General features: G+C 39.8%; 1 protein-coding gene across 15 annotated transcripts in view; it reads right to left on the bottom strand.

Annotated features, from left to right (window-relative positions):
* The window catches only part of cacna1bb (calcium channel, voltage-dependent, N type, alpha 1B subunit, b), a 320,447-nt gene that overhangs the window by 95,215 nt on the left and 198,440 nt on the right, over positions 1-26,792 (bottom strand). For 8 of the 15 annotated variants that reach the window (XM_060935527.1, XM_060935526.1, XM_060935532.1 and 5 more), the window contains exons 14-25: positions 25,080-25,152; positions 23,487-23,604; positions 23,294-23,361; positions 23,009-23,115; positions 20,564-20,626; positions 16,207-16,242; positions 8,790-9,377; positions 6,587-6,759; positions 5,517-5,643; positions 5,166-5,295; positions 3,095-3,154; positions 2,850-2,956 (exon numbers count right to left, since the gene is read on the bottom strand). In XM_060935527.1, coding sequence (XP_060791510.1) covers positions 2,850-2,956; positions 3,095-3,154; positions 5,166-5,295; positions 5,517-5,643; positions 6,587-6,759; positions 8,790-9,377; positions 16,207-16,242; positions 20,564-20,626; positions 23,009-23,115; positions 23,294-23,361; positions 23,487-23,604; positions 25,080-25,152 — 1,650 coding nt within the window. The remainder of the gene's footprint in view (positions 1-2,849; positions 2,957-3,094; positions 3,155-5,165; positions 5,296-5,516; positions 5,644-6,586; positions 6,760-8,789; positions 9,378-16,206; positions 16,243-20,563; positions 20,627-23,008; positions 23,116-23,293; positions 23,362-23,486; positions 23,605-25,079; positions 25,153-26,792) is intronic. The other 7 variants (XM_060935534.1, XM_060935535.1, XM_060935541.1 and 4 more) reach the window with 2 other exon arrangements.

Here is a 26,792-nt window from a genome sequence, read left to right as displayed (position 1 = left end):
TTGACAGTCTTGTGACCCAAAGATTTCCAAAATTGGTATAAATGTGAGGACTAGCCTGGGCCCGCCCATCCTAAGCGTGACGCAACACAAGGGCCTGTTGCGAGCTTAGTCTGGCCAGGCAAGCTATCTACAGCTCTTCCAAGCTCCTGAAAAATCGGGAACCAATCAACTTTGACCACCTCCAACGGCCCTGGGTAGAGGCGTGTTCAAGGCACTGACGTAGTAGAACTGCGACCGGAAGCCATAGATTGTTTACAGAATCTATGCCGGAAGCGCTTCATTCACGCATAGATGCTGTATTGAAAGCATTCAACTGGAAGTTCTCATTGAAAACGGAGCAAAGAGCAGCCCTGGAGGGATTTATTGAAAGGAAGGACGTTTTCGCCTTGCTCCTGACCAGCTTCGGTAAGAGTTTAATCTACCAGTTAGCCCCGTCGCGTCGCATACGTCAGAGGAAAGAGTGATGTGATTGGTTTAAGCTTCGTCACAGCCTTTTCTGGCTTCGACCAGTAGCAAACTGAGGCATTTCAGGGAGGCGGGTCAACCACGGGCTCTGGGAAACGGTTGGGCTTAATATCTTGGCCAGACCAATAGCTCGGAGAGCTTTGAAGTCGCGTTAGCCAGGCTATATGAGGACAGGAATTGGTGGATGTGTCAGGGTGTATCCCAAGATGTGTGTTTGTTTGCATGTACAGTCGGAGGAAAATGTTTGTACACCCTTTGGAATTTTTTACATTTCTGCCTAAATTGGTCATAAAACAGCGCCTGAACTCTCCAGCAATTTTAAGAATGAACAAACAGTGTCTGCTTGAACTAAAACCACTCAAACAATTACATGTTATCATATTTTTATTGGCCATAAGATGGAAATATTGACAGGATAGGGAGGCATAAGTAAGTACACCCTTAGCTAAGGCTCATCCAAGAGCTAATTAGACTAATTAGATGATTAAACAATTTGACTCAGGTGTGAGCCAACCTGATGTCCAATCACTGAGGTGTGTCATAAGCTACCCACCCCACTGGAAAACCAGTTAAAAGGTGTGTTTTGATGAGAGGCATGTTCTGTGCATCATGCCTCGCTCAAAGGAGCTGTCTGAAGACTTAAGACACAAAATAATTGATTTGTATAAAGCTAAAAAGGGTTACAAAACCATCTCTAAGACCCTTGGTGTTCATGTGTCTACAATTAGAAAAATTGTGTATAAATGGAGACAATTTGGAACGGTTATTACTCTGCCAAGGAGTGGCTGCCCTGCGAAGATCACTCCAAAGGCACTGCGAGTCATCATCAATGAGGTAAAAAAGAATCCAAGAGTGTCCGCTGAAGACTTGAGGAAATCACTGAAACATGCAGACATCTTTGTGGACACATCTACTATAAGAAAGACACTGAACAAGAATGGGATTCATGGGAGAAGGCCACGGAGGAAGCCACTGCTGTCCAGAAAGAACATTTCTGCTCGTTTGGAGTTCACGAAAAAGCATTTGGATGCTCCTCAGCGCCATTGGAAAAACATATTGTGGTCTGATGAAACCAAAGTTGAATTGTTTGGGGGTAACACACCACATCATGTGTGGAGGAAAGTCGGTACAGCACACCATCAGCAAAACCTCATCCCCACTGTCAAGTATGATGGCGGTAGCATCATGGTGTGGGGGTGCTTTGCTGCCTCTGGGCCTGGACAACTGGCTATAATCAATGGGAAAATGAATTCTCAATTATATCAAGATATTTTGCAGAAAAACCTGAGGCAATCTGTCAAAAAGTTGAAACTCAAGAGAGGATGGGTCCTGCAACAGGACAATGACCCTAAACACAGAAGCAGGTCGACATTAGAATGGTTTCAGAAGAACAAAATTCACGTTCTGGAATGGCCCAGTCAAAGTCCCGACCTCAATCCAATCGAGATGCTGTGGCATGACCTCAAGAAAGCCATTCATTCCAGGCATCCCAGGAATCTTGCTGAATTGCAACAGTTTTGCAAAGAGGAATGGTGCAAGATTTCTTCTGATCGTTGTGCCTGTCTAGTCTGCAACTACAGGAAACGTCTGTTTGAAGTTATTGCAGCCAGAGGAGGGTCAACCAGCTACTAAATCAAAGGGTGTACTTACTTATGCCTCCCTATCCTGTGAATAATTCCATCTTATGGTCAATAAAAATATGATAAAACGCAAATGTTTGGGTGGTTTTAGTTCAAGCAGACACTGTTTGTTCATTCTTAAGATTGCTGGAGAGTTCAGATGATGTTTTATGACCAATTTAGGCAGAAATGTAAAAAATTCCAAAGGGTGTACAAACATTTTCCTCCGACTGTATGTGAGTATATCTGTCTGTGAAAGTCTATATAGATTTGAACATATGTATAATTTTGCTCAAATGTGTGAGTGAATTTTGTCTGTGCCCATGCTCCCTGGTGAGAGAGCGATTTAAACTCATTTGAGTAAATAAGCATGGCCTGTTGTGTAGTGGTGAGAATTAAAGCTAAGATGTGTGTCTCGGTTATAGCCTAAGTGCTTCAGAAGTGCTGCTAAGTTTGGCTCCACTTTCCTCTGGGAAGCACAGACAGATATGACAGTAAACTAGAAGAGCTAGCTCAGTTGTGCATCTACAATACACATAATCCCCAAACACATTTAACACTCTTTCTTTCCACAGAAAACAGCAGACACACACACCCATCCCACTACTCTACCGCTCCATCTCTCACCAGCCGCTGGAGAGGCAGCAGTCAAATCTTATTTTCATCAGTTTCAGCCCAGTGCTTTTTGCTGGATTGAAGTTGACAGACTGGATTTTCTCCTTTTAGCTGCTGTTCTGGCAAATCTGAAAAGAAGCGTGTACTCACGAGCAGGCAAAAGCCACCAGGGCACCGCTGACCACAATAAAGTCCAGAATATTCCACAGGTCTCTGAAGTAGGAACCAGGGTGGAGAAGCAGCCCGAGGTCAATCATCTAAATAAAAAACATATTCCGGAAAGGTTAAAGATGGCAAAGAAGCAGAATGTTTTCCCTTTATTATATCTAGTGTAAGAGTTCCAACATATTTGTATGTGTATGCAACAGTGATCTTTATGTGTAAATCAATAATACCTTGATCACCATTTCAAATGTGAACACACCAGTGAAGATGTAATCTAAATATTTTAGCACCTGGGAAAGAAAACAGAAGCATAAACAACAGCACGTAATTCCAAATTCAAATTAGCTACAAATCTGAAGATTAATGCTATAGGCTTACATTTTCTCCCTACTAACATTAAAAATATGTACTACAGTACACTACGCATGGAGATTTAACCAAATATTGGTAATCAGATGGGAACCATCAGGACCTTCGAGGCCTTCAGAGAAAGCCCAAACATATCAGCATTTCAAATGTTATATTTAATTTCTTTCATTCTTGAATTGCTTTCATTCTTTCATTATTATAATTATTCTCTTCTAATTTAATTTGGCCTCATTTTCTATCAAATTTGCTTCAGAAATGAAAGGGTTACGGTCCTGAAAACATTAAAATTGAGTTATCCAGTGAGATTTTTTTGTTTGTTGTCTCTAGACAGAAAAGAGTTTAGAGCTGGCTCACTCATTGATTAGGACTCCATCCCCAGGACGGAAGGCCATGGCAATGTATGTTTATGTAGGAAGTGACAGATGAATTAACCAATCACATTTTGATTTATAGTGGGAGGGACTAGACATGTATCGTCCTAGGCCGTCTTGAAGGTCAAAGCTAGCTTAACCGCTAGTTGGCGCCATCAGCGCAGCAGTGAAGTCACCTTCCAGGTGGTGTAGCGTTCATCAGTAGTGTTAGTGAATGCTAATAAAGCGGTCAAGCCAGTGCTATCGAGAGCAAATAGCACAGGCTAACGACCGAGAAACTAAGATTTCTGTTTCCAGAATCTTCTTCCATGCTGCACGCTCATCACAGTATTTTTCACTCAGACTTAAGTATTCATTTCCTTCAGTAATTTACTGAGTTACTTTTAAAATCAACAATGACAACTACACACAACGGAGCTACCTGGCAGTCTGCTGCTAATCCCTTGCAAAATCTTTGCCCTGCTGATTTTGTGGTGTGTCTGGCCAAGTTTTGGCTGAGCTCAAGTCCCAGCTCTAATAGTAACGGTTTATCACTGTTGGCAATCTGATACACTGTACTTGATAAACATTCCTATTTGGATTTAAAGTTTGCATCTTTTACCTCCTGGTGAACTTCCTGTCTGTCCCATAAAAACACAGTGGCATTAAGGCCAGACAAAGGACTTGGACTCACGCTACCATGGAGGAATACTGATTACAGTGCCTTGCATAGGTATTCACTCTCTTTAAGCTTTTCCACATTTTATATGGTTACAGTCCTGAACTGAAATGGATGTCATTTGGATTGCATCATAAAAGTATTAAAAATAGCCCATGAGATTATAATGGTGAAAAAAAAATCCCTATAGTTTGCAAAATTAGCAACAGACGGAAACCCAACACTGCTCCCCACAGTGAAGCATGGTGGTGGTAGCATCATGCTGAATGCTACCTTCAGCCTCTTGGATTCTTTGGTGAATGCCCTCCTTACCTGGTCACTGACTTTACTCAGAAGCCCTCCTCTGAGGAGGGTTGTAGTTGTGCAATATTCTTTACATTTTATAATAATCAATTTAATGTCAATCTATGGTATGTTCATAGGTTAGGATAATTTTTATAGCCAATCCTGACTGATACTTTTCCAGAACTTTGTCCTAGACTTGTTCTGATAGCTTGTTGGGCTCCATGATGCTGTTTGCTAAAGTATGTTCTCAAACAAACTGAAGGGCCTTCCAGAAACAGGTATGTGACTTCTAATAGCAACTGGTTAAACCAAAACTACATTTTTAATCTACGATATTTAATATGCAACCATTTTCAAGAGAAATTCAATATTCTGGGCTATTATGTCTAAATTCATGATACAGAATCCCAGAAAGTCCACAAATTCCATTTCGATTCCAGGTTGCAACAGTACAAAAAGTTAAAGGGAGTGAATACTTACTTAAGACACTATATGTAAAATAACATGTCTGGATTCATTATTTTGTGTAGTCTTCATGACAAAAATGATAAAATGATCAGACCTATGCTGGGCATTGCGCATGGGTAGGATGTGTGTGTATATGTGTCATGGTCTCACAGTATTCCGAACAACATCAATGTCCAGAGGGTCCTCTGTAGCGAGTGCAATGCTGCTCATGGTAATCACCACCAGAATGCACATCTCAAAGTAGCGCAAGTTCACCACATAGTGACAAAACCTTCGTATGCTGCAAACACACAGATTTCGATTGCAGTTTCAGTGTTCATTCACTTTCTCGTTGGATTATACATATAAAAGGCCTGGGAATGAACTGGATAAACTGTTGATTTAAGTATGAAGGTGGAGCAGGAGAATCATACAGCGGACTCCATTAGGACCTAAGCTCGTACAAAATTCCCCGGCTATTTTTGAAGGCTTGGAATGACCACACTTACAGTCAATACTTACGGATTGGTCTGACTAAACACAAACATGGAGCTGTAGGGTAAGATGTGTTTGGGAGCATTCTGATTCAGCTCATCCAGATCCTTCTTTTCCTCATTCAGGAGAAGGCTCTCACCATCTATGTTATTCACTACCAAGAACAGAAGCATCATTAGGTCTTAACGCAACGCCAAATCACACTACACAGTTAAGAAAATCTTTAAAGCTAGACAGCCTTTCAATTTCATAAAATCAGTGAAATTTAGTTCCCTCTGAAATTTCGTCACTGTGATATCTGTTAATTTCTGTAATATCTCAAACAATATCAGGCCGTTCTGTGGCTGGGAAGTTATTTAATTTAAGGGGATTCCCAAGCAAATAATGTGCATGAAATCGCTTGCTTCACACAGTCATGCAGACAGAGGAAGTCTGTGTGTGCATGCACAGGTTTACCTTCTTCATCTTCATTTTCTTTTGGGTTTTACGGCAGCCGCAATCCACAGTGCTGCATTACTGAAATCTACAGGTTTACCTTTGACCGTGCACTGGCAGTTACAGCATTCTGTCGCTAAACAAACAGCTGATCACACCGAGGTGCTCGCTGACCGCCGATATTTATTAGTTTGGTCCTGCGTTTCCTTTCCTTCGCAACATCACGTGTTTTCTTCTCGCTTTCCGTTACTGTCGTCGGTCTTTCACATTTCATTTGCACACTCACGTGCTCCATTTTTCTCTCCTGTTTCAAATTTGTATCCCACAATGCCTTGCGCAAACGGGGAAAGCCCACCATGTCATGCATGACGTAGTATCTTGAATTGGGTCATGTTGAAGTAGGTAAAAATAGCAATGAATTTAAGGCCATGTGGCCCTAAATTCATTAATTGTTCTATTTAAAAAAGAACCTAATAAAATTGGAAGTCTGTGATTCGAATTCAGTAGCTTTCGGTCCACTAAACAAAAATAATTGCGTGTCAGGGAAAATTCTTTTTATGGCCTACATTTGAAAAATCTGAAAGGCAGTATAGCTTTAATAAGTGCACTACATTCCTGTACAAATATATAAATATCCCTGTTAAAAGTACTGGACTACTGACTGGGAATGATAGTGGTCTCTCCTGGTGGGGCAGTGATGGTAACAGGGATGCTGACTGCAGTTGATCTAGCCTTGATGCTGTTTTTTAGGTTGTCCGAGTCCTCTTGTCTCTCAGTCAGAGATGGAGCAGGATTTGAGCTTAAACCATCACCCTCTGCATCCATAAACTTGTCCCTGGAAAACCAGCACAGGATCAATACACTTGACAAACGATTGTATCATATCTTATGAAAGAAATATAACACTTCAGGATGTGATTTTATAGGAAATCCCCCCCCCCCCCCCCCAAAAAAAAAAAAAAAAAAAAAAATCAACGACAGGGTGGTGTGATGCAGCCAGATTTACTGTTACCACCACAAAGTTGAATATTTATCTATAACTGCATATCCTGATGTATTTCATTCTTTTTATTTTACATGTAGAAACACGAACAATTGCTGAATTGAAGAATGAGAACTGAAGAAACATCATACTTTTTCAGTTTTTAGTTATGTTTAATGTTGTAGAATGTCTGCAAAATAAATTAGATTACTGTTACTATAATAACATATTAGAAAGACTGCATCAATATAAATCTCTGATTTGCCATGCAACATTAATGCAATATCATTTCTATGCATCATTTAAAAAGAGCTTTCTGTTCATTTTTAAATATTTGAGTATAATTTTGAATAGCTAATTCCATTTTCACCCGAGTACGATTTAGGCAGGGAAGATATACATGCACTTCAGGATACGTTTCCTGTATTTTTCCACTCATGATTCATTATTATTATTATTATTATTATTATTATTATCCATCCATCCATTATCCGTAACCTCTTATCCTGTGCAGGGTCGTAGGCAAGCTGGAGCCTATCCCAGCTGACTATGGGCGAGAGGCGGGGTACACCCTGGACAAGTCGCCAGGTCATCACAGGGCTGACACATAGAGACAAACAACCATTCACACTCACATTCACAACTACGGTCAATTTAGAGTCACCAGTTAACCTAACCTGCATGTCTTTGGACTGTGGGGGAAACCGGAGCACCCGGAGAAAACCCACACAGACACGGGGAGAACATGTAAACTCCACATAGAAAGGCCCATGTCGGCCACTGGGCTCAAACCCAGAACCTTCTTGCTGTGAGACGTCAGTGCTAACCACTACACCACCGTGCTTTCCCATAATTTGATGAAGCTTGGCACATTGATAGAGGACAGTCCAAACCATCCAGGCATCAAATTAGAAGGCAATCCATCCATCTCTGCAGTGCCACCAACAGGCCAAATTTCAAGGCGCATTTTTGCTTCGAAATTTTGAACTCTTTGTCCTCAGGTTGATCTTTTCCCCCCGAAGCCTTGGATCATCTTAACTGGAAAGTACCCACTGCCATATTGGATATACTGGATTTTCTGCCAATTTGAATTTTTCGAAAAGCCTACTTTTGTGAACTAGTCACCACCAAATTTGGCACATGTCAGGGTCTGACCTGTTTTTCAAAGAATTTTGCGAGGGCAAACAATATAGCCGCTTTATCCTGTTCTACAGGGTCGCAGGCAAGCTGGAGCCTATCCCAGTTGACTACGGGCGAAAGGCGGGGTACACCCTGGACAAGTCGCCAGGTCATCACAGGGCTGACACATAGACACAGACAACCATTCACACTCACATTCACACCTACGGTCAATTTAGAGTCACCAGTTAACCTAACCTGCATGTCTTTGGGGGAAACCGGAACACCTGGAGGAGACCCACGTGGACACGGGGAGAACATGCAAACTCTGCACAGAAAGGCCCTCGTCAGCCACGGGGCTCGAACCCGGACCTTCTTGCTGTGAGGCGACAGCGCTAACCACTACACCACCGTGCCACCCCCGGGTGTGATAATACGAAAAAAATTATATCATTACTCTTCTTATCATTGGTATATAGTCATGATTGTAATTTGAAGTTGTGGCTATTTAGATCCTGAGGTCTGTACATATTTAAATGTCTTGTTCTGCAATCATATTCGATGGCAAAGCTACCAAACAGGATGTGAGCTCATTTCTTGGCCAATCTTTGGTGAAGTGACATGAAACTTGTTGTGAGTGCATACAGCCATGCCTTTGATGAAGTTTCCATGGCAAATCTGCCCAACTGGACTGCTTAGCCTCCTCATTGCTGCTTTCAGCTATTATTATTATTATTATTATTATTATTATTATTATTGCTAACCTGTGGCTTGGTGTATCTCTCTCTTTGTTGTCTCTGTTCTCCTCCTTGCCAATCGTGGATTGGGCTTTGATGCGAGGCCGATGTCTCCTCCTCTCACCATTCCCTGCTTCACCCTCTCTGTGCCCTCTTAGATTTCCATCACCTTTTGCTCCATTAGTGCCATCATCATTAGTTTCTCGGGACCGGTGAGAATGGTGGTGACGGTGCTCCCCATCATCACCATCCTCTGCCTGGTTCCTACGCCCTCCATCCTGGTGCCCTCTGTGTTCACTACTGCGGTGGTGCCGATGGCGGCGTCCTTCTCCAGCCTCACCGTTCTCTCCACGGCACCGGTGGTGTTTGTGTGGAGGTGCCTCTTCCGTGGCGTCCCTGCCTTCTGGCAGGTGTGATTTATCCACCAGTAAAGGCCGATCATGGTGCGCCTTCATATCAGGCCGCAGGTGTAGTGCTGAGGACACGAGCAGCCGATCCTCAGGCTCCAGCTCGTTGTACAGTGCTTCACTGCTGTTGCGCAGGTTGTGGCGACGGAGTTGTGAAGTGCGCTGCTCCCAGACAGACATCTTCTGCAGAGAGCGCTGCTGTTCCTTGCTGGGGGGTAGAGGGAAATGGAAAGAAACATCAGGTAGAAGAATCAACAAACTAGAGTTGGGGTATGGGGGAGACAATGCTCATTCATGGGAAGACCATCTTTTGCCGCTCATATTCATTTATGTATTGCATCATCCAGAAGTGGCTCGTGACCATAGATTTGATGGAGCAGGACGAGATTAATAACAACCAAGAGACTGATGAGCCTCAATCTAAATTAAATCAAGAGAGTATCACACTTTGGCTAGGGTATCAGACATTATAGGCTGCTATCTAGTGAATTTTTAGAGTAACCACATAAGCAGTTGAGATTTGACAACATATACAGTCATCTGACATCCAGTCTTGAGCAGTTTAAGACATTTATTCTACTGTGTGTCAAGGTGTGCATAAGTGTGCTTCCCATCACCATGTGCGAGACGAACATAGAAGAGCTAATAATGTGGGCATTGGAAAATGGTGACACATTTTTAGACTTTTTTCTCAACCTCTGTATAGATAACAAGGTCCCTGTGGTGCATACGCATTTCTGATATACAGAATATATATAGTAAAGTGCAAAAGTCGTAGGCACATGTAAAGAAATGCTGTCGACCAAAAATGGCTTAAAAAATAATGAAATGAAATGAAATGTTTCAATAATAAAAAAAATACTATAAACAGTAGCAAGCCATAATAAATGAAACGAAGCCAATATTTGGTGTGAGACGACCATTTGCTAAAAAAAATAGGAGTCTGAGGTACAATGAGTGCAGTTTTATAAGGAAATGAGCTGTAGGTTTTACTGAGCATCTTACAGAACCAGCCACAGTTCTTCTGGACACTTTAACTGTCACACTCGCTTCTTAATTTTGCACCAAAACCCAGCAGCCTTCATTATGTTTTCTTTTTTAATCTGAAAAGTGCTCTCTTATGGAATATGCTGCTCAGACATCAACATTTTTTTTCCTGTAACATTTAATTTTGTGCTGGAAAACGAACATTTGGAACTCTAAAATGTTTTTGTACTGACTTGATAATGTAGAAGTCATAAAATAGAAATCTACAGTGGTGCTTGAAAGTTTGTGAACCCTTTAAAATTTTCTATATTTCTGCATAACTATGACTTAAAACATCATCAGATTTTCACACAAAACCCTAAAAGTAGATAAAGAGAACCCAGTTAAACAAATGAGGCAAAAAATATTATACTTGGTCATTTATTTATTGAGGAAAATGATCTAATATTACATATCTGTGAGTGGCAAAAGTATGTGAACCTCAAGGATTAGCAGTTAATTTGAAGGTGAAATTAGAGTCAGGGTTTTTTTTTAATCAATGGGATGACAATCAGGTGTGAGTGGGCAGCCTGTTTTATTTAAAGAACAGAGATCTATCAAAGTCTGATCTTCACAACACGTTTGTGGAAGTGTGTCATGGCACGAACAAAGCAGATTTCTGAGGATCTCAGAAAAAGCATTGTTGATGCTCTTCAGGCTGGAAAAGGTTACAAAACCATCTCTAAAGAGTTTGGATTCCACCAATCCACAGTCCGACAGATTGTGTACAAATGGAGGAAATTCAAGACCATTGTTCCCCTCCCCAGGAGTGGTCGACCAAAAAAGATCACTCCAAGAGCAAGGCATGTAATAGTCGGCGAGGTCACAAAGGACCCCAGGGTAACTTCTAAGCAACTGAAGGCCTTTTTCACATTGGCTAATGTTAATGTTCATGAGTCCACCGTCAGGAGAACACTGAACAATAATGGTGTGCATGGCAGGGTTGCAAGGAGAAAGCCACTGCTCTCCAAAAGAACACTGCTGCTCGTCTTCAGTTTGCTAAAGATCACATGAACAAGCCAGAAGGCTATTGGAAAAATGTTTTGTGGATGGATGAGACCAAAATAGAACTTTTTGGTTTAAATGAGAAGTGTTATGTTTGGAGAAAGGAAAACACTGCATTCCAGCATAAGAACCTTATCCCATCTGTGAAACATGGTGGTGGTAGAATCATGGTTTGGGGCTGTTTTGCTGCATCTGGACCAGGACGGGTTGCCATCATTGATGAAACAATGAATTCTGAATTATACCAGCAAATTCTAAAGGAAAATGTCAGGACATCTGTCCATGAACTGAATCTCAAGAGAAGGTGGGTCATGCAGCAAGACAATGATCCAAAGCACACAAGTTGTTCTACCAAAGAATGGTTAAAGAAGAATAAAGTTAATGTTTTGGAATGGCCAAGTCAAAGTCCTGACCTTGAGCCAATCGAAATGTTGTGGAAGGACCTGAAGCGAGCAGTTCATGTGAGGAAACCCACCAACATCCCAGAGTTGAAGTTGTTCTGTCTGGAGGAATGGGCTAAAATTCCTCCAAGCCGGTGTGCAGGACTGATCAACAGTTACCAGAAATGTTTAGTTGCAGTTATTGCTGCACAAGGGAGTCACACCAGATACTGAAAGCAAAGGTTCACATTCTTTTGCCACTCACAGATATGTAATATTGGATCATTTTCCTCAATAAATACAGGCATGTGAGAAAATTAGGACACCCCATTAAATAATCAGCTTTTTATTTAGAAATGGTACACATACCAATATCCAGGCATGTTTTTATGTATTTTTCAAAAAGAAAGTGATTTGATTGCAATTTAACAACAAAAATGAACATTGTTTGACAAATCCAAAAAAAGAAAAAAAATAAAGTATGTATTTCAATGGAGGAAAAAGTTAGGACACCCTACCCCCTAGTAGCTAGTGTTGCCCCCTTTGGCTGATATAACTTCAACGAGACGCATTTTGTAGCCTTTTACCAGTCTCTGACATCGATCAGGAGAAAGTTTGGCCCACTCCTCAATGCAGAATTCTTTTAGCTGTGAGATGTTTGAGGGGTGTCTTGCATGTACAGCCCGTTTCAAGTCACCCCACAGCATTTCGATGGGATTAAGATCAGGGCTTTGACTTGGCCATTCCAGGACTCTCCACTTCTTCTTTTTTAGCCAGTCCTTGGTGGATTTGCTGGTATGCTTTGGGTCATTGTCTTGTTGCAGTATCCAGTTACGCTTCAGCTTTAATTTTTTGACAGATGGTTTCACATTTTCTTCAAGCACCCTCTGATACACAGTAGAATTCATGGTGGATTCTATGATGGTGAGTTGGCCAGGTCCTGCTGCAGCAAAGCATCCCCAAACCATGACACTGCCCCCTCCATGCTTTACAGTTGGTATGAGGTTCTTTTCTTGGAAGGCTGTATTTGGTTTACGCCAAACATGTCTTCTGTTCTGGTGTCCAAATAATTCAATTTTAGACTCATCTGTCCAAAGAACCTTATTCCAGAAGTCGTGGTCTTTGTCTATGTTCTCTCTGGCAAACTTCAGTCTGGCCTTGATGTTTTTTTTAGAGAGCAAAGGTTTCTTCCTTGCACACCTCCCATGCAAGTCACACTTGTGCAGTCTCTTTCTGATGGTAGAGTCGTGCACTTTCACATTGACAGTTGCCAGAACCTGCTGTAATTCCCTTGATGACACTTTAGGATTTTTCAGGACCTCTTTGACCATCTTGCGTTCTGCTCTTGGGGTAAACTTGCTCGGACGGCCAGATCTTGGCATGGTGGCAGTTGTTTTAAATGTCCTCCACTTGTAAATAATTTTGCGAATGGTGGAATGGCTAATGTTAAATGCTTTTGAAATCTTTTTGAATCCTTTACCAGAGTCGTAAGCGGCCACAATCTTCTTTCTGAGGGCATCAGGAAGCTCTTTAGACCTCACCATGGCGCTCACCTCAACATCCCAACTGTCAGGGCCACACCAAACTAAATTTGAGGTTTAAATAGGGCAAGGCTCCATTCAAATGCTGGGTAACGATGTACTAATCATGTGCACCTGACGTGATGCACCTGTTTGGGATTTTCAACATTTTAAGAGGGATAATATAGGGGGGTGTCCTAATTTATTCCTCACCAGAAATTGCATTATTTTTTAATTAAATTTTACAGAAAGTTTTAAAAAGGCTTTTCTTATTTTTTTATTGTTTAGTTATATTACTTGGATCCCTCATTTTAATTAAAATTTACATTAAATACCCATATGTCCAAATATATTTTAAAATACACAGGATTTCATGAGGTGTCCTAATTTTTTCACATGCCTGTAAATGATTACGTATAATATTTTTGTCTCATTTGTTTAACTGGGTTTTCTTTATCTATGTTTCGGACTTGTGTGAAAATCTGATGATGTTTTAGGTCATATTTATGTAGAAATATAGAAAATTCTAAAGGGTTCACAAACTTTCAAGCACCACTGTATAACAAAGTTTGTATGAAAAAAAAAAAATAGGGTGCCAAAGACTTTTGCACAGTACTGTATAGAGATCAAATACAAATATAGACAGATAGATATATGCGGATGTAGATATAGAATGTACAGAGAGATTCAAAGGAAATGATTTGGTTCGTAGACACACTGTCTACAGTTACACTTTGCATTTGTTTGCAGAAATTTAGTTAATTTAATTCCAATTCTTGGCTGTAAAACCAGACCTTGATGGTCGCAGAGTTTTCCATGCCAATTTGGTGTGAAATCAACCCTCTCATTAACTTTCCTGTCTGATGTTCCTTCCAGAAGGACCCAATGGACCCCGAGCAGAACTTATTACAGTTCCAATTTTTAACCACTACATGCAATGAGAACTCTACCAAGCTAAGTGGAGCAGTGTATGCACTGCTACATGATTGTGTAATCTCTAAAAAGCCAAGCAAATTAATGGAAGATTAGCATATAGCTGTCAAATTATCTCTGCCATTTTTTAAAACTGTTACTCGAGAGGTAATTAGTGTGTCAAATAATTTATGGAGTTGTGAATGAGGATGTTATGAAGATTAATGTATGTTAAATGGCTGATGTACCGTATGTACAGTACTGTGCAAAAGTCTTCGGCACCCTATTTTTTTTATACAAACTTTGTTAGAGATTTCCATTTTATGACTTCAACATTATCAAGTCAGTACAAAAACATTTTAGAGTTCCAAATGTTCGTTTTCCAGCACAAAATTAAATGTTACAGAAAAAAAAAAGTTTGTAAATGTCTGAGGAGCATATTCCATAAGAGAGCACTTTTCAGATTAAAAAAGAAAGCATAATGAAGGCTACTGGGTTTTGGTGCAAAATTAAGAAGTGAGCGTGACAGTCAAAGTGTCCAGAAGAACTGTGGCTGGTTCTGCAAGACGCTCAATAAAACCTACAGCTCATTATAGAAACGGGTTCCGTTCATCCGTCCGGTCACGTTTTTGTTTCCGGGCCATATCTTTTAAAACTACTGGAGATATCTTCATGAAACTTTGTATACATATCAAGCAACATGCAAACTGGTGCCTTTTGCTATTTTGGATTTTTGGAAAAAAAAGTATTTTTCAAATTTTTACATAAAAAAATAGATTTTGACTTAGTTTCTAAGAGCAATATTCGTTTCCGGAGCATATATTTAAAACTATTCATGATACGGGTTTGAAACTTAGCATACATGTTAACAAGGTGCCGCAGATGTGCCTTTTCTTACTAAGAAATTTGAGAAATTTAAAATTTTCATGTTTTCATGGAAACAATTTCAGACTTAGTCTCCCAGGTTAGTCTTAGGGGGTAGGTTTTTGTTTCTGGAGCAGAACTTGAAAACTATGAGTGGTACGGTCTTGAAAGTTGGTAAATGTGTTGATTAAGTAATGTATATGTGTCTTTTGATACTAAAAAATGTGAGAAATTTTAATTTTTAGCTCACCTGGACCAAAGGTCCGGTGGGTTCATGTGATGGGCTGTTGAAGTCAGTGTAAAGAGGTAGGGTTGGTTTTCTGCAGCACTTGAAAAATGTGACAAATAATATCTTGAAACTTGGTATATAGTTGGTATATTGGGCTGGGGATATAGCTGACTCTGTCTTCTTGTTTCCTTATAAAACTGCACTCATTGTACCTGAGACTACGATTTTTTTAAAGCAAACAATCGTCTCACACCAAATATCAACTTTGTTTCATTTATTATGCCTTACTGCTGTTTATAGTGTTTGTTTAAATGTTGAAACATTTCATTTCATTATTTTTAAGCCATTTTTGGTCTACAGCTTTTTGCACTGTACTGTACATGATGGAGCCCTGCGCCACCTGCCCTGATCTCAATGACACAGACAGACATAATGGGACAGTGAAAAATAATAATGCTAAGGTGAGTAAAAATGTAAGTGATGCATGGTAGTTACTAGCCTAAAAGTGAAAAGATGGTCCTCATGGATGGAATCATACACATTTTGTAATGCATGTAATTCATGCTGCTACCGTATATCAAACCACAGCATACACACACTGCCCCAAGAGTGGCCATTGTGGAGCTGTTTCCTTATTGAGGCCCAAAGAAATGCTGATTATAGGTCCGAGTGGCTCAAAAGGCTGAGCTAATGCTTCACTATTGCTTTTGTGAGCCATAATCTTTGTAATCCCAGCATGGATTTTGAAGCACCCTACAGCACCATCACCTAATTGCTACCCTAGAGGCTGACAAAAATTGTTAACAAGTCTGCCATATATGTTCCAGGCCATATTTCCTATACAAAAAGGAGCATAGAGACCATTCCTGTTCTCTTCTGTATTCATAGTCTACTGTATACGCACAGAATGAAATAAATAATATGCAAACAACCCGTGTTAGGAAAAAAAATATGCTTTTCATCTACTCAGGACATGTAATCTTTATTAGAATACTGTATATATTACTATATGAATTTAAAGGAGATACGGCATTAGTAAAAGGTGGTGCAGTATGGATGCTGAATCGGACCTCAGTAGAAAGTCCTGTATGGTAACTATACCTCACAAAGCGGTGAACAGGGGTGTAGACATAACTCCTGTGAGCAACACAGAGAACCACACAACACAGAAGGTCAGACATGATGGACAGACATGATGCTAGCACAAACACTGAAGAGAGAACAAGGAAAAGTGGTACATGGGGGGGGGGGGAGGTGATAAAAACAAAACAAAGACAGTCACACATGGTCAAAAGCCTGACGGTAGTAAACCCAGACTGTCGTTTATATTCATTCATATTGTTAATTCATGAGTACGAAAAACAAAGAACTGGAGTGAAGGTTGTGTCAGAGCTGTCATATACATAATTTATTGTGAGTAATAAAAAACAGACAAACAAAAAACCCCAACGAGATCAAATTAACTCTTGCGTTGGAACAATAACTCTTGTTCCATATGTCTTATTTTAATGCACAGCTCGAGCTGATGGCAGTGCAGCCTACTTTTTCTCATCCGAACTAACTACAGCTTGTGTTTAAAACCCTTTGGTGACTGACCCCTTGAAAATGGTTCCTCCAGGAACCATGACGTTTCAGTTGTCAAGACAACGGAAAAACTAAAATACAAATACAAATACAAGAGCATTTTGTTTTGTGCACAAGAGCATTGTGACGTATCTTTCTGTTTTTGTATTTTAGTTTTTCCGTTGTCTTGACAACTGAAACGTCATCGTTCCTGGAGGAACCATTTTCAAGGGGTCAGTCACCAAAGGGTTAATAGCATTTTCACACTTGGTTATACTCAGGAATATCTGTGTCCATACCCAGGATTATGCTGATTATGTACATGTTTGAGCGAGGGTTTACACAGATTAATTCCTTAAGAACTGTGGAAGGATTTTTTTTTTTACAAAAACAGTCATATTTTTTTTTACAAAATATTACATTATATTTACTCCAACCCCAATTCCAAAAAAGTTGGGACGCTGTGTAAACTGTAAATAAAAACAGAATGTGATCATTTGCAAATCATGAAAACCCTATATTTCATTGAAAATAGTACAAAGACAACATATCAAATGCTGAACTGAGAAATGTATTGCTTTTTGAAAAATATATGCTCATTTTGAATTTGATATCAGCAACACATTTCAAAAAAGTTGGGACAGGGGCATGTTTACCACTTTGTTGCATCACCTCTACTTTTAACAACACACTGTAAACACTTGGGAACTAAAGAGACCAGTTGCTGTAGTTTTCAAAGAGAAATCTTGTCTCATTCTTGCCTGATTCAGTTGCTCAACAGTTCGGGGTCTCCCTTGTCGTATTTTGCGCTTCAAAATGCACCAAATGTTTTAAATGGGAGAGGGGTCTGGACTGCAGGCAGGCCAGTTTAGCACCCAGACTCTTTTGCTATAGAGCCATGCAGTTTTAAGATGTGCAGAAAGCGGTTTGGCATTGTCTTGCTGAAAGAAGGAAGGCCTTCCCTGAAAAAGATTTTGTCTGGATGGCAGCATATTGCTCTGAAATGTTTATATATCATTCAGCATTAATGGTGCCTTCCCATATGTATAAGTTACCCATGTCATGTGCACTAATGCACCCTCATACCATCACAGATGCTGGCTTTTGAACTGTGCACTGATAACAAGCTGGATGGTCCCTCTCCTTTTTAGTCTGGAGGACATGGTGTCCATGATTTCTAAAAAGAATTTCTACTTTTGATTCGTCAGACCTCGGGACAATTTTCCACTTCGCCTCAATCCATCGCAAAAGAGCTCAGGCCCAGAGAAGGTGGCGGTGTTTCTGGATATTGTTTATATTTAGCTTTAACTTGCATTTGTGGATGCAGTAATGAAGTGTTTTCACAGACGATGGTTTTCTGAAGTGTTCCTGAGCTCATACAGTGATTTCCACTACAGACACATGTCTGCTTTTAATGCAGTGTCGCCTGAGGTCCTGAAGATCACAGGCATGCAGTGTCAGTTTTCAGCCTTGTCTCTTGCATACAGAGATTTCTCCAGATTCTTGGAATCTTTTAATGATATGTACCACATATGATGTGATCCACAAATTCTTTGCAGTTTTACATTGAGGAACGTTGTTCTTAAATCGTTGCACTGTTTGCCCAAGCAGTCTTTCACAGAGCGGTGAACCCCTCCCCATTTTTACTTCTGAGAGACTCCGCCTCTCTAGGATGCTCTTTTTATACCCAATCATGTTACTGACCTCTTGGGAATTAACCAAATTAGTTTTTTTTAGTATTACACAATTTTTTGCCCCTGTCTTTTGTTGCCCCATCCCAACTTTTCTGAAACATATTGCTGACATCAAATTCAAATTGAGCATATATTTCTTAAACAATAAAATTTCTCAGATTCAACATTTGATATGTTGTCTTTGTACTATTTTCAATGAAATATAGAGTTTCCAAGATTTGCAAATCTTCACATTCTGTTTTTATTTATGTTTTACCCAGTGTCCGAACTTTTTTGGAATTTGCGTTGTAAATGGATGTTTCTTTACCTTTGCTCAAAAAATGTAAAGGTGATATTATTCAGGTGATACACTTCAGTCAAAGCTGCTGACTGAAAGGAGTGCTTTGAAAGAGTGCTTTGCAAAAGTATTCACCCTGTTTTTGAACTGAAATGGATTGAGATTACATGCCAAGATTCTACACAAAAAAATAAAGAGTTTCTAGTTACAAAATTGCTATGAAACCCCTAAATTTATCAGAAATCACAAAATTAGTTGTAGGAAGTCTACCTGTCTCAGTATAAAAACACCTGTTGTTGGAAGGCTCCACAGTTTGTTCGAGAACAAACCTTTAAAAACAGTACATGAAGACTAAAGAGCTATCAAAATAAGTCTGCAATGAATTTTTGGAAAAGTATCAATCAAGGTTTTGGTTATTTGTTTATAAAATAAATCCCAAACTTTGAACAGCTATGTTCATGAGGCACCATTAAATCCAGTATTTAACAATGAAAAGAATATAGCATAAATTAAAAGCAACCAAGAGACCTTGATTAATTATGGACAAGCTGGAGAGATCCGGAATTCAGACTAGAGAAGCTGTTCAGAGCATAACCATTGCCCAGTCACTCCACACAAAGCTGGTCTTTATGACAAGAAGAAAGCTATTATTTAAGAAAAAAGAACAGGAAGTCTTGTTAAACTTTGCCAAAATGCATGTTTGGAATGATTAGACCAAAATTGAACTTAACCTTGGCACAAAATGCTACATTTGGCAAAAACTCAATCTTGTTCATCAACCTGACAACATCCTTTGCACAGTGAAGCATGGTGGCAGTAGCACATCATGTTGTGACAATGCTTTTCATTAGCAAGGACTGGAAAACTGGTCAGGGCCAGGGCAAGATACATGGAGCTAAATATAGCGACATCCTCAAGGAAACATGTTCCATTCCTCAAGATACTTGAGGTTTAACTTCCAACAGCACAACAACCCGAAACAGCCCATGATTCAAAAACAAGAATCTGGATGGATTACAATGGTCCAGCCAAAGCCTGGTGAGTGCTTGTACTATATATTTAGATAAATGTGTGGATTTCATATCTTCAAATGTTATACAAATTGTACAAATGAAATGGAAAAATTCCAGTTAAGGCCATTTAATTCCAGACCACCATTTACAAGTGGACCAGAGAATGTTCAACACAAGTTCAGAAACTTCACCCTTGGCCATTCATTCTCATCTCATTATCTCTAGCCGCTTTATCCTTCTACAGGGTCGCAGGCAAGCTGGAGCCTATCCCAGCTGACTACGGGCGAAAGGCGGGGTACACCCTGGACAAGTCGCCAGGTCATCACAGGGCTGACACATAGACACAGACAACCATTCACACTCACATTCACACCTACGGTCAATTTAGAGCCACCAGTTAACCTAACCTGCATGTCTTTGGACTGTGGGGGAAACCGGAGCACCCGGAGGAAACCCACGCGGACACGGGGAGAACATGCAAACTCCACACAGAAAGGCCCTCGCCAGCCCCGGGGCTCGAACCCAGGACCTTCTTGCTGTGAGGCGACAGCGCTAACCACTACACCACCGTGCCGCCCCACCCTTGGCCAAATGTATATAATTCTAAGTATGATAGCCCAAGGTTCAAATAGGAATGGAGTAAGATCCTTTGTACTCGGCACCAAATGTCATGTTAAAAATCCAGGTTTCAGCACCACATATTCATTGCAGCGACTGCAAGAGTAGTGTTATTAGTTGAAAATGCTATTATGTGAATGACGAACACAGCACAGAAGACAGATTATAATGCTGATAATGGGTACCACGACAGGAAAGGAATGCGTTGGGCAGGGAAAACAGAGAATAGCGGAGTGAGGTGAGGAGTATGGTGAGGGCAATATTATAAGGTTATAAGTGAGAGCAAAACTCACAGTGAGTGAATACTGCTGACGGAGGAGCTGCGAGAGAGCACATCTCGATTTTGCTTTACAAAACTGCACATGCAAAACAAACAAAAAACAATACACAATAAGATGAAAAAAAGAAAAAAAAACAACAACAAAGAAAATAAAAAAAACGGTCTGGCAGAGAGACATCCTGTCAGGAATGTCCATCTCACTTGTTTGTTCACCTGTACATCTCAACACACAGATTGGTAACACTCCAGTTAAAGGCTTTAACATTCAAGAGCATCCAAATGCAATGTCAAACTGATAAAGCACATTTTATTTAAAAACAAACGAAACAACAACAAAAAAAAAACCAACACTAAAATACTGATCCTCTACCTGAGTGTCACCAATGCATTAGACTTAAAGATCAAAGATTATAAAAGCATTATGACACCATTCAAGAAAAAAAAATTCAAAATTAGGAAAGAAAAAAAATACAAGTAAAAACAACAAAATAAATAAAACATTTTAGCATAACCACAGTGAAAAGCTGTCTCAACTTATTATTTGATAACATACAGTTGTGGTCAGAAGTTTACATACAGTGACATGAATGTCATCTTGGATATGAATGTCATGGCAATATTTGGGCTTTCAGTAATTTCTCTGAACTTTTTCTGTGGCAGAATGATTGTACAGCATATATCTTTGATAAAAAAAACACTAGAATTTGGTGCACAAGTTTTAATTTTCTTTGGGTTTTCTGAAATCAACACAGGGTCAAAAATATACATACAGCACACCTAATATTTGGGTAAAATGTCTCTTCGCAAGATTTACCTTGACGAAACACTTTTTGTTTACCATGAACAAGCTTCTGGCAGAATTCTGGTTGGATATTTCACGACTCTTTATGGTAGAATTGGTAGAGTTCAATTAATTTTTTTTCTTGGCATAGACTCGACTTATAAGCACGGTCCATATATTTTGAAGTCAGGACTTGTTTTAAGTTTAATGTTAGCCTGCTTTATTCTCCACAACCAGCTCTGATGCGTGTTTGGGTTCATTGCTCTGCTGTAACTCCCAAGTCCCAAGTTGTGTTCAAGTTTCTGATGGTTTATGCTGAAGAATTCTGAGGTCATCCTCCTTCTTCATTATTCCATCCACTTTGTGCAATGAACCAGTTCCACTGGCAGCAAAACAGCCCCAGAGCATGATGATTCTACCACCACTACCAGCTGGTACAGTGTCCCTCTGTACATGGTGGTCACTGTGGCCAAACAACTCAATCTTTGTCTCATCTGGCCATACAGCTATCCTCCAGAAGGCTTTTTCTTTGTCTGTGTGGTCAGCTTCAAACTTTAGTTAAGCTTGAAGGTGTCAGTTTTGAAGCAGGGCATTATTTCTTGGATAGCAGCCTGTTAGTCCATGGTGATCTGAACTGTTGACAGTGATCCATCAGCTTCCAGTTCATGGCAGAGCTGTGCCATGGTGGTTCCCAGGTTGTTCCTGACCATCTGAATCAATTTCCTTTCAGCTGAGGGTGGCAGTTTGGGTTTTCTTGAAGCAAAGTGGCTTGGCAAAGTGACTACACCTCATAATAACTTGCATACAATTGTTTGAACTGATCTTGGAATTTGCAGTTGTTTAGAAATGGCTCCAAGAGACATTCTGGAGTTGTGTACATCTGTGATCCTCTTTCTCAGATCTGCACTGAGCTCCTTGGACTTTCCGATTTTACCGTGTGTTGGTCAATCCAATGAGTGCTGTAAACAAACCTTTTTTATGAAGGCACAGAGAAACTACCAGCTGTAGTCAATCATGATCACTAACAGGAAGTTAAGAGACCTCGGCTTTGGCAAGATAAGAGACATTTTGGAAGTTTCAACACCTCTGAATTAATAATCTAAGTGAGTGTATGTAAATTTTTGACCCTGTATGTATTATTTTGACCATTTGTTGATTTCAGAAAGCCCAAAGAAAGTTAAACTTGTGCACCAAATTATGGTGTTTTTTAAATTAAAGATGTATGCTGTACATTCTGCCACAGAAAAAGAACAGTTCAAAGAAATTACTGAAAGCCCAAATATTGCCATGACATTCGTCTCCAAGATGACATTGATGTCACTGTATGTAAACTTCTGACCACAACTGTAAATGGAAAGTGGTTGCCAGGTGGCTGAGCAAAACATTTACTAAAAGCAACATGAACAAAATGGTTGAATGACTAATACTTCAAAATGAAACTCACGGAAAGTAGTGTCACCTTGTACAGTGGGTGAAGACACAAATTCAATAATAGAACAAAAAAATTTGACAAATTACAGCAACGCACAAGATGTGACATTATTAAGTCAGATGAGACAACTGCACAGCATGTTAAAGAAATAACATACATGGACATATAATGGACACAGAGCTGTGTGGATGGACATGAATCGAATAGCGCTAATGTACAGTAAAAGAGAAAGCACGAGGACTTACGCTGCGATGGAAATGTTAGCTGCTGACATCGGGCTGACCTCCTTCACCTCCATAGCCTTCTGCAGTGCTATGCTTTTCTTAGCTGCCTCCTCTTGCTCCTCCTCGTCCTAGTAAACACAGCACAGGCCAATCGCACTTATATATGGATAAGACTTGAAAAGACAAACAAGCAAACAAATCTAAATAATTAAAGCTCATCTCCACCACAGACATTTTTCAATAGCAAATACCACACAATGAAGGCAGGATTAAAAATAATGAAGTCAATCTGATCAATCCACCCACCTTTGTCAGCTCCTGAGCATTGGCAAGGTTATCGACAGCAATAGCCAAGAACACATTAAGAAGAGTATCTGGTTCAGCTCAGGTTAAAGACGTATCTACATCGATGCTGCATGAGTTATTAAACCTAAAATGGATCTCATATTAGAAACAGTATTTGCTGTGAAAGCAGTTTTGCTCATAGGTAAGAGGATACAGTTTCCAAAGAGAGTAAGAATGATAAAGTAAACAGAGGAGAACATCCCAAATGGGACACCGCCCTGAGACTCAATCCCATGATACATCACTGCATTCCAGTCTTCTCCTGTCAAAATCTATACACACATCCACAAACACACACAGCGTACCAATGTCGCCCATTTAATTAATTAAACTAAAAGGTGGATAGTGTAAATTACAACCCCGATTCCGAAAAAATTGGGACACTGTGTGAAACATAAATAAATACAGAATGCAAATCCTTTTCACTATATGTTCAATTGAATCCAATACAAAGACAAGATATTTAAGGTTCAAACTGATAAACTTTATTTTTTTTCTAAATATATATGTAATCTGAATTTCATGTCTGCAACACATTCCAAAAGAGTTTGGACAGGGGAAACAAAAGATTGGGAAAGTTGTGGAATGCTCAAAAAACACCTGTGTGGAACATTCTACAGGTAAAAGGGTTAATTGGTAATTGGAAAGGCTCAGTCGTTCACAAGCAAGGATGGAGCAAGGTTCACAACTTTGTGAAAATAGTCAAACACTTTAAGAACAATATTTCTCAATGTACACTTGCAAGGCATCATTCTCTGACTCACTTGCAAGAGTCAGAGAATCCAGAGAAATCTTTGCATATGAGGGGGAAGGCCAAAACCCAGCATTGTACACCCGTGACCTTTGATCCCTCAGGCAGCACTACATTAAAAACCGACATGACTGTATAAAGGATATTACTGCATGGGATCAGGAACACTTTGGAAAACTGTTGTTGGTTAACACAGTTTGTTGCTGTGTCTACCATGCAAAGCTGAAGCCATACATCAACAATATTCAGAAATTTTCTGGGCCTGAACTCATCTGAGATGGATTGATGCAATTTAGAAAAGTGTGCTGCGGTCTGACAAGTTCACATTTCAGATTGTTTTTGGGAAATCTTGGCTGTTGTGTCCTCCGGGCTAAAGAGGAAAAGGACCATCCAGATTGCTGAAAGGTACATACCGGTTTTGGAGCAACATATGCTGCCACCCAGATGCCAAGCCACATTCTGCATGTGTTACAACAGCGTGGCTTCATAGTAAAAGAGTACAGGTGCTAAACTGGCCTGCCTCCATCCTAGTGAAAATGCATGGTGCATTATGAAGTGCAAAATACATTAACATAGACCCTGAACTGTCGTATATCAAGCAAGAATGGGAAAGAATTCCACCTTCAAAACTTCAACAATTAGTGTCCTCAGTTTCCAAATACATACTGAGTGATGTTAAACGAAAAGGTGATGCAACACAGTGGTAAACATGCCCCTGTCCTAACTTTTTTAGAACGTGTTGCAGGCATCACATTCAGAATGAGTTTATATTTACAAAAAGCAATCAAGTTTATCAGTTTGAACATTAAATATTTTGTCTTTGTATTGTATTCAATTGAATGTAGGTTGAAAAGCATTTGCAAATCATTGCATTCTGTTTTTATTTACATTTTACTCAGCGTCCCAACTTTTTTGGAATTGGGGTTATATTACACTGAAAAATATAACTAAAATGAACGAGTTTACAAAAAGGAATATAAAGTGTTTGGCATATACCTGGAAGACGGTCATTATGGCAGCAGGGAAGTTGTTAAAATTTGTAGTGGGTGTTTCGTTCTCAAAATTAAACCTGTCATGAGAATGAAAATAGCATTAAATCTTACAAAGAAAGAGGATAACTGGAAATTAGAAAATGTTCACACACAGTCTAATCGTACAGAGGCTGGACACTTAAAACTTGAGTCACTGAAGGGCTGTGCACAAAAATGTAACTCACAAGTTAAAGATACATTCATACTATATTTGGATTTAAATGATTGCAATCTATCTTACAGTTTTACTGATCACTGTCAATATGTTACGTAGCCTACACAGGGCTGTTGAAGGTTTTTTTTTTCTTTTTTCTTTTTTCTGTTTTATTGCATTAGCCAGGGCCTGGGCCACAACAAGCAAAAGGTTTGCCTGAAAAAAAAAATGATGCAGGTTTTTTGGACATCCTTGCACAGAAGACTGTATCATCAAAAAGCATATTGTCAATGACAAATCTACTGAAGACTAAACTCAATCGATTCAACCATGTCCTACTTGCATCAACTTCCTAAAACAAAAGTTACTAATAGCGCAGTGCTACAATATTTTTCATCATCTGTTCAAGAAAAAAACTGCAACAAATGTGGCTGTAGTGGGCTTCGAATTAATTTCATGGCCAAACTTCAGTTCATAGAAGTGGGTTATGACTGTTTTCCCCTGGTTCATATTTCAAAGCTCACAGAACAAACAAACTGCCAAATAAGACTATGCATTGAAAACACAAACCTACTTTGCGTACAGCTTTCCAGAAGCACTTCGCTGAAGTTAAACAAAACCTGCAAATCTACTTGATCCAACAGTCAGCGAATGCACTTCATTTAAAATCAACTCACTCATGTTACAAGGAATGAGTCATTTCAGTCATTTCAGGGCCACTATTTGACCGAGCAAAATAAAAGGTTCAGGGACATACCTGACTGATTAACCCTAAGTAGGTTACTCACTTTGGTATCAGCATCTAGAAATATATTTCAGGTGAAGAAGGGAAAAGAAGAAAAAAAAAAACCTCCTGGATAGAACTCAGACTTACTCTACTAATCTAACCTTCAGATTTCAAAGGCATTATGTGATCTTTTTCTCTTAATAACTTACCAAATACAGGCAAATGAGATGATGGACAAAGCTTTCCAACACTTTCCAAGCAGCTCAATAACTAGTGTCTGCTGTGTTATGAGTGAAACATTTCTTTTACTCTTACTGAGATTGATTGCACCAGTACCAAATCACTAGATATCAGAATGAGCTAGATTCTAATAAATCAATTTCTCCATTATCCATAACCGCTTATCCTGTGCAGGGTCATGGGCAAGCTGGAGCCTATCCTAGCTGACTATGGGCAAGAAGTGGGGTACACTCTGGACAAGTTGCCAGATCATCGCAGGGCTGACATATAGAGACAAACAACCATTCACATTCACACCTACGGTCAATTTAGAGCCACCAATTAGCCTAACCTGCATGTCTTTGAACTGCGGGGGAAACCGGAGCACCCGGAGGAAACCCACGCAGACACGTGGAGAACATGCAAACGCCACACAAGAAGGCCCCTGTCAGCCGCTGGGCTTGAACCCAGAACCTTCTTGCTGTGAGGTGACAGTGCTAACCACTACACCACCATGCCGCCCTAAATCAATTTCTACCCACACTTATTCCATCTCATACTGTAAGATGTAAGTGTTT

Source organism: Neoarius graeffei, chromosome 12 (assembly GCF_027579695.1).
Source record: "Neoarius graeffei isolate fNeoGra1 chromosome 12, fNeoGra1.pri, whole genome shotgun sequence".
NCBI lineage: Eukaryota > Metazoa > Chordata > Actinopteri > Siluriformes > Ariidae > Neoarius > Neoarius graeffei.
This window is presented reverse-complemented; position numbering and strand designations above follow the sequence as displayed.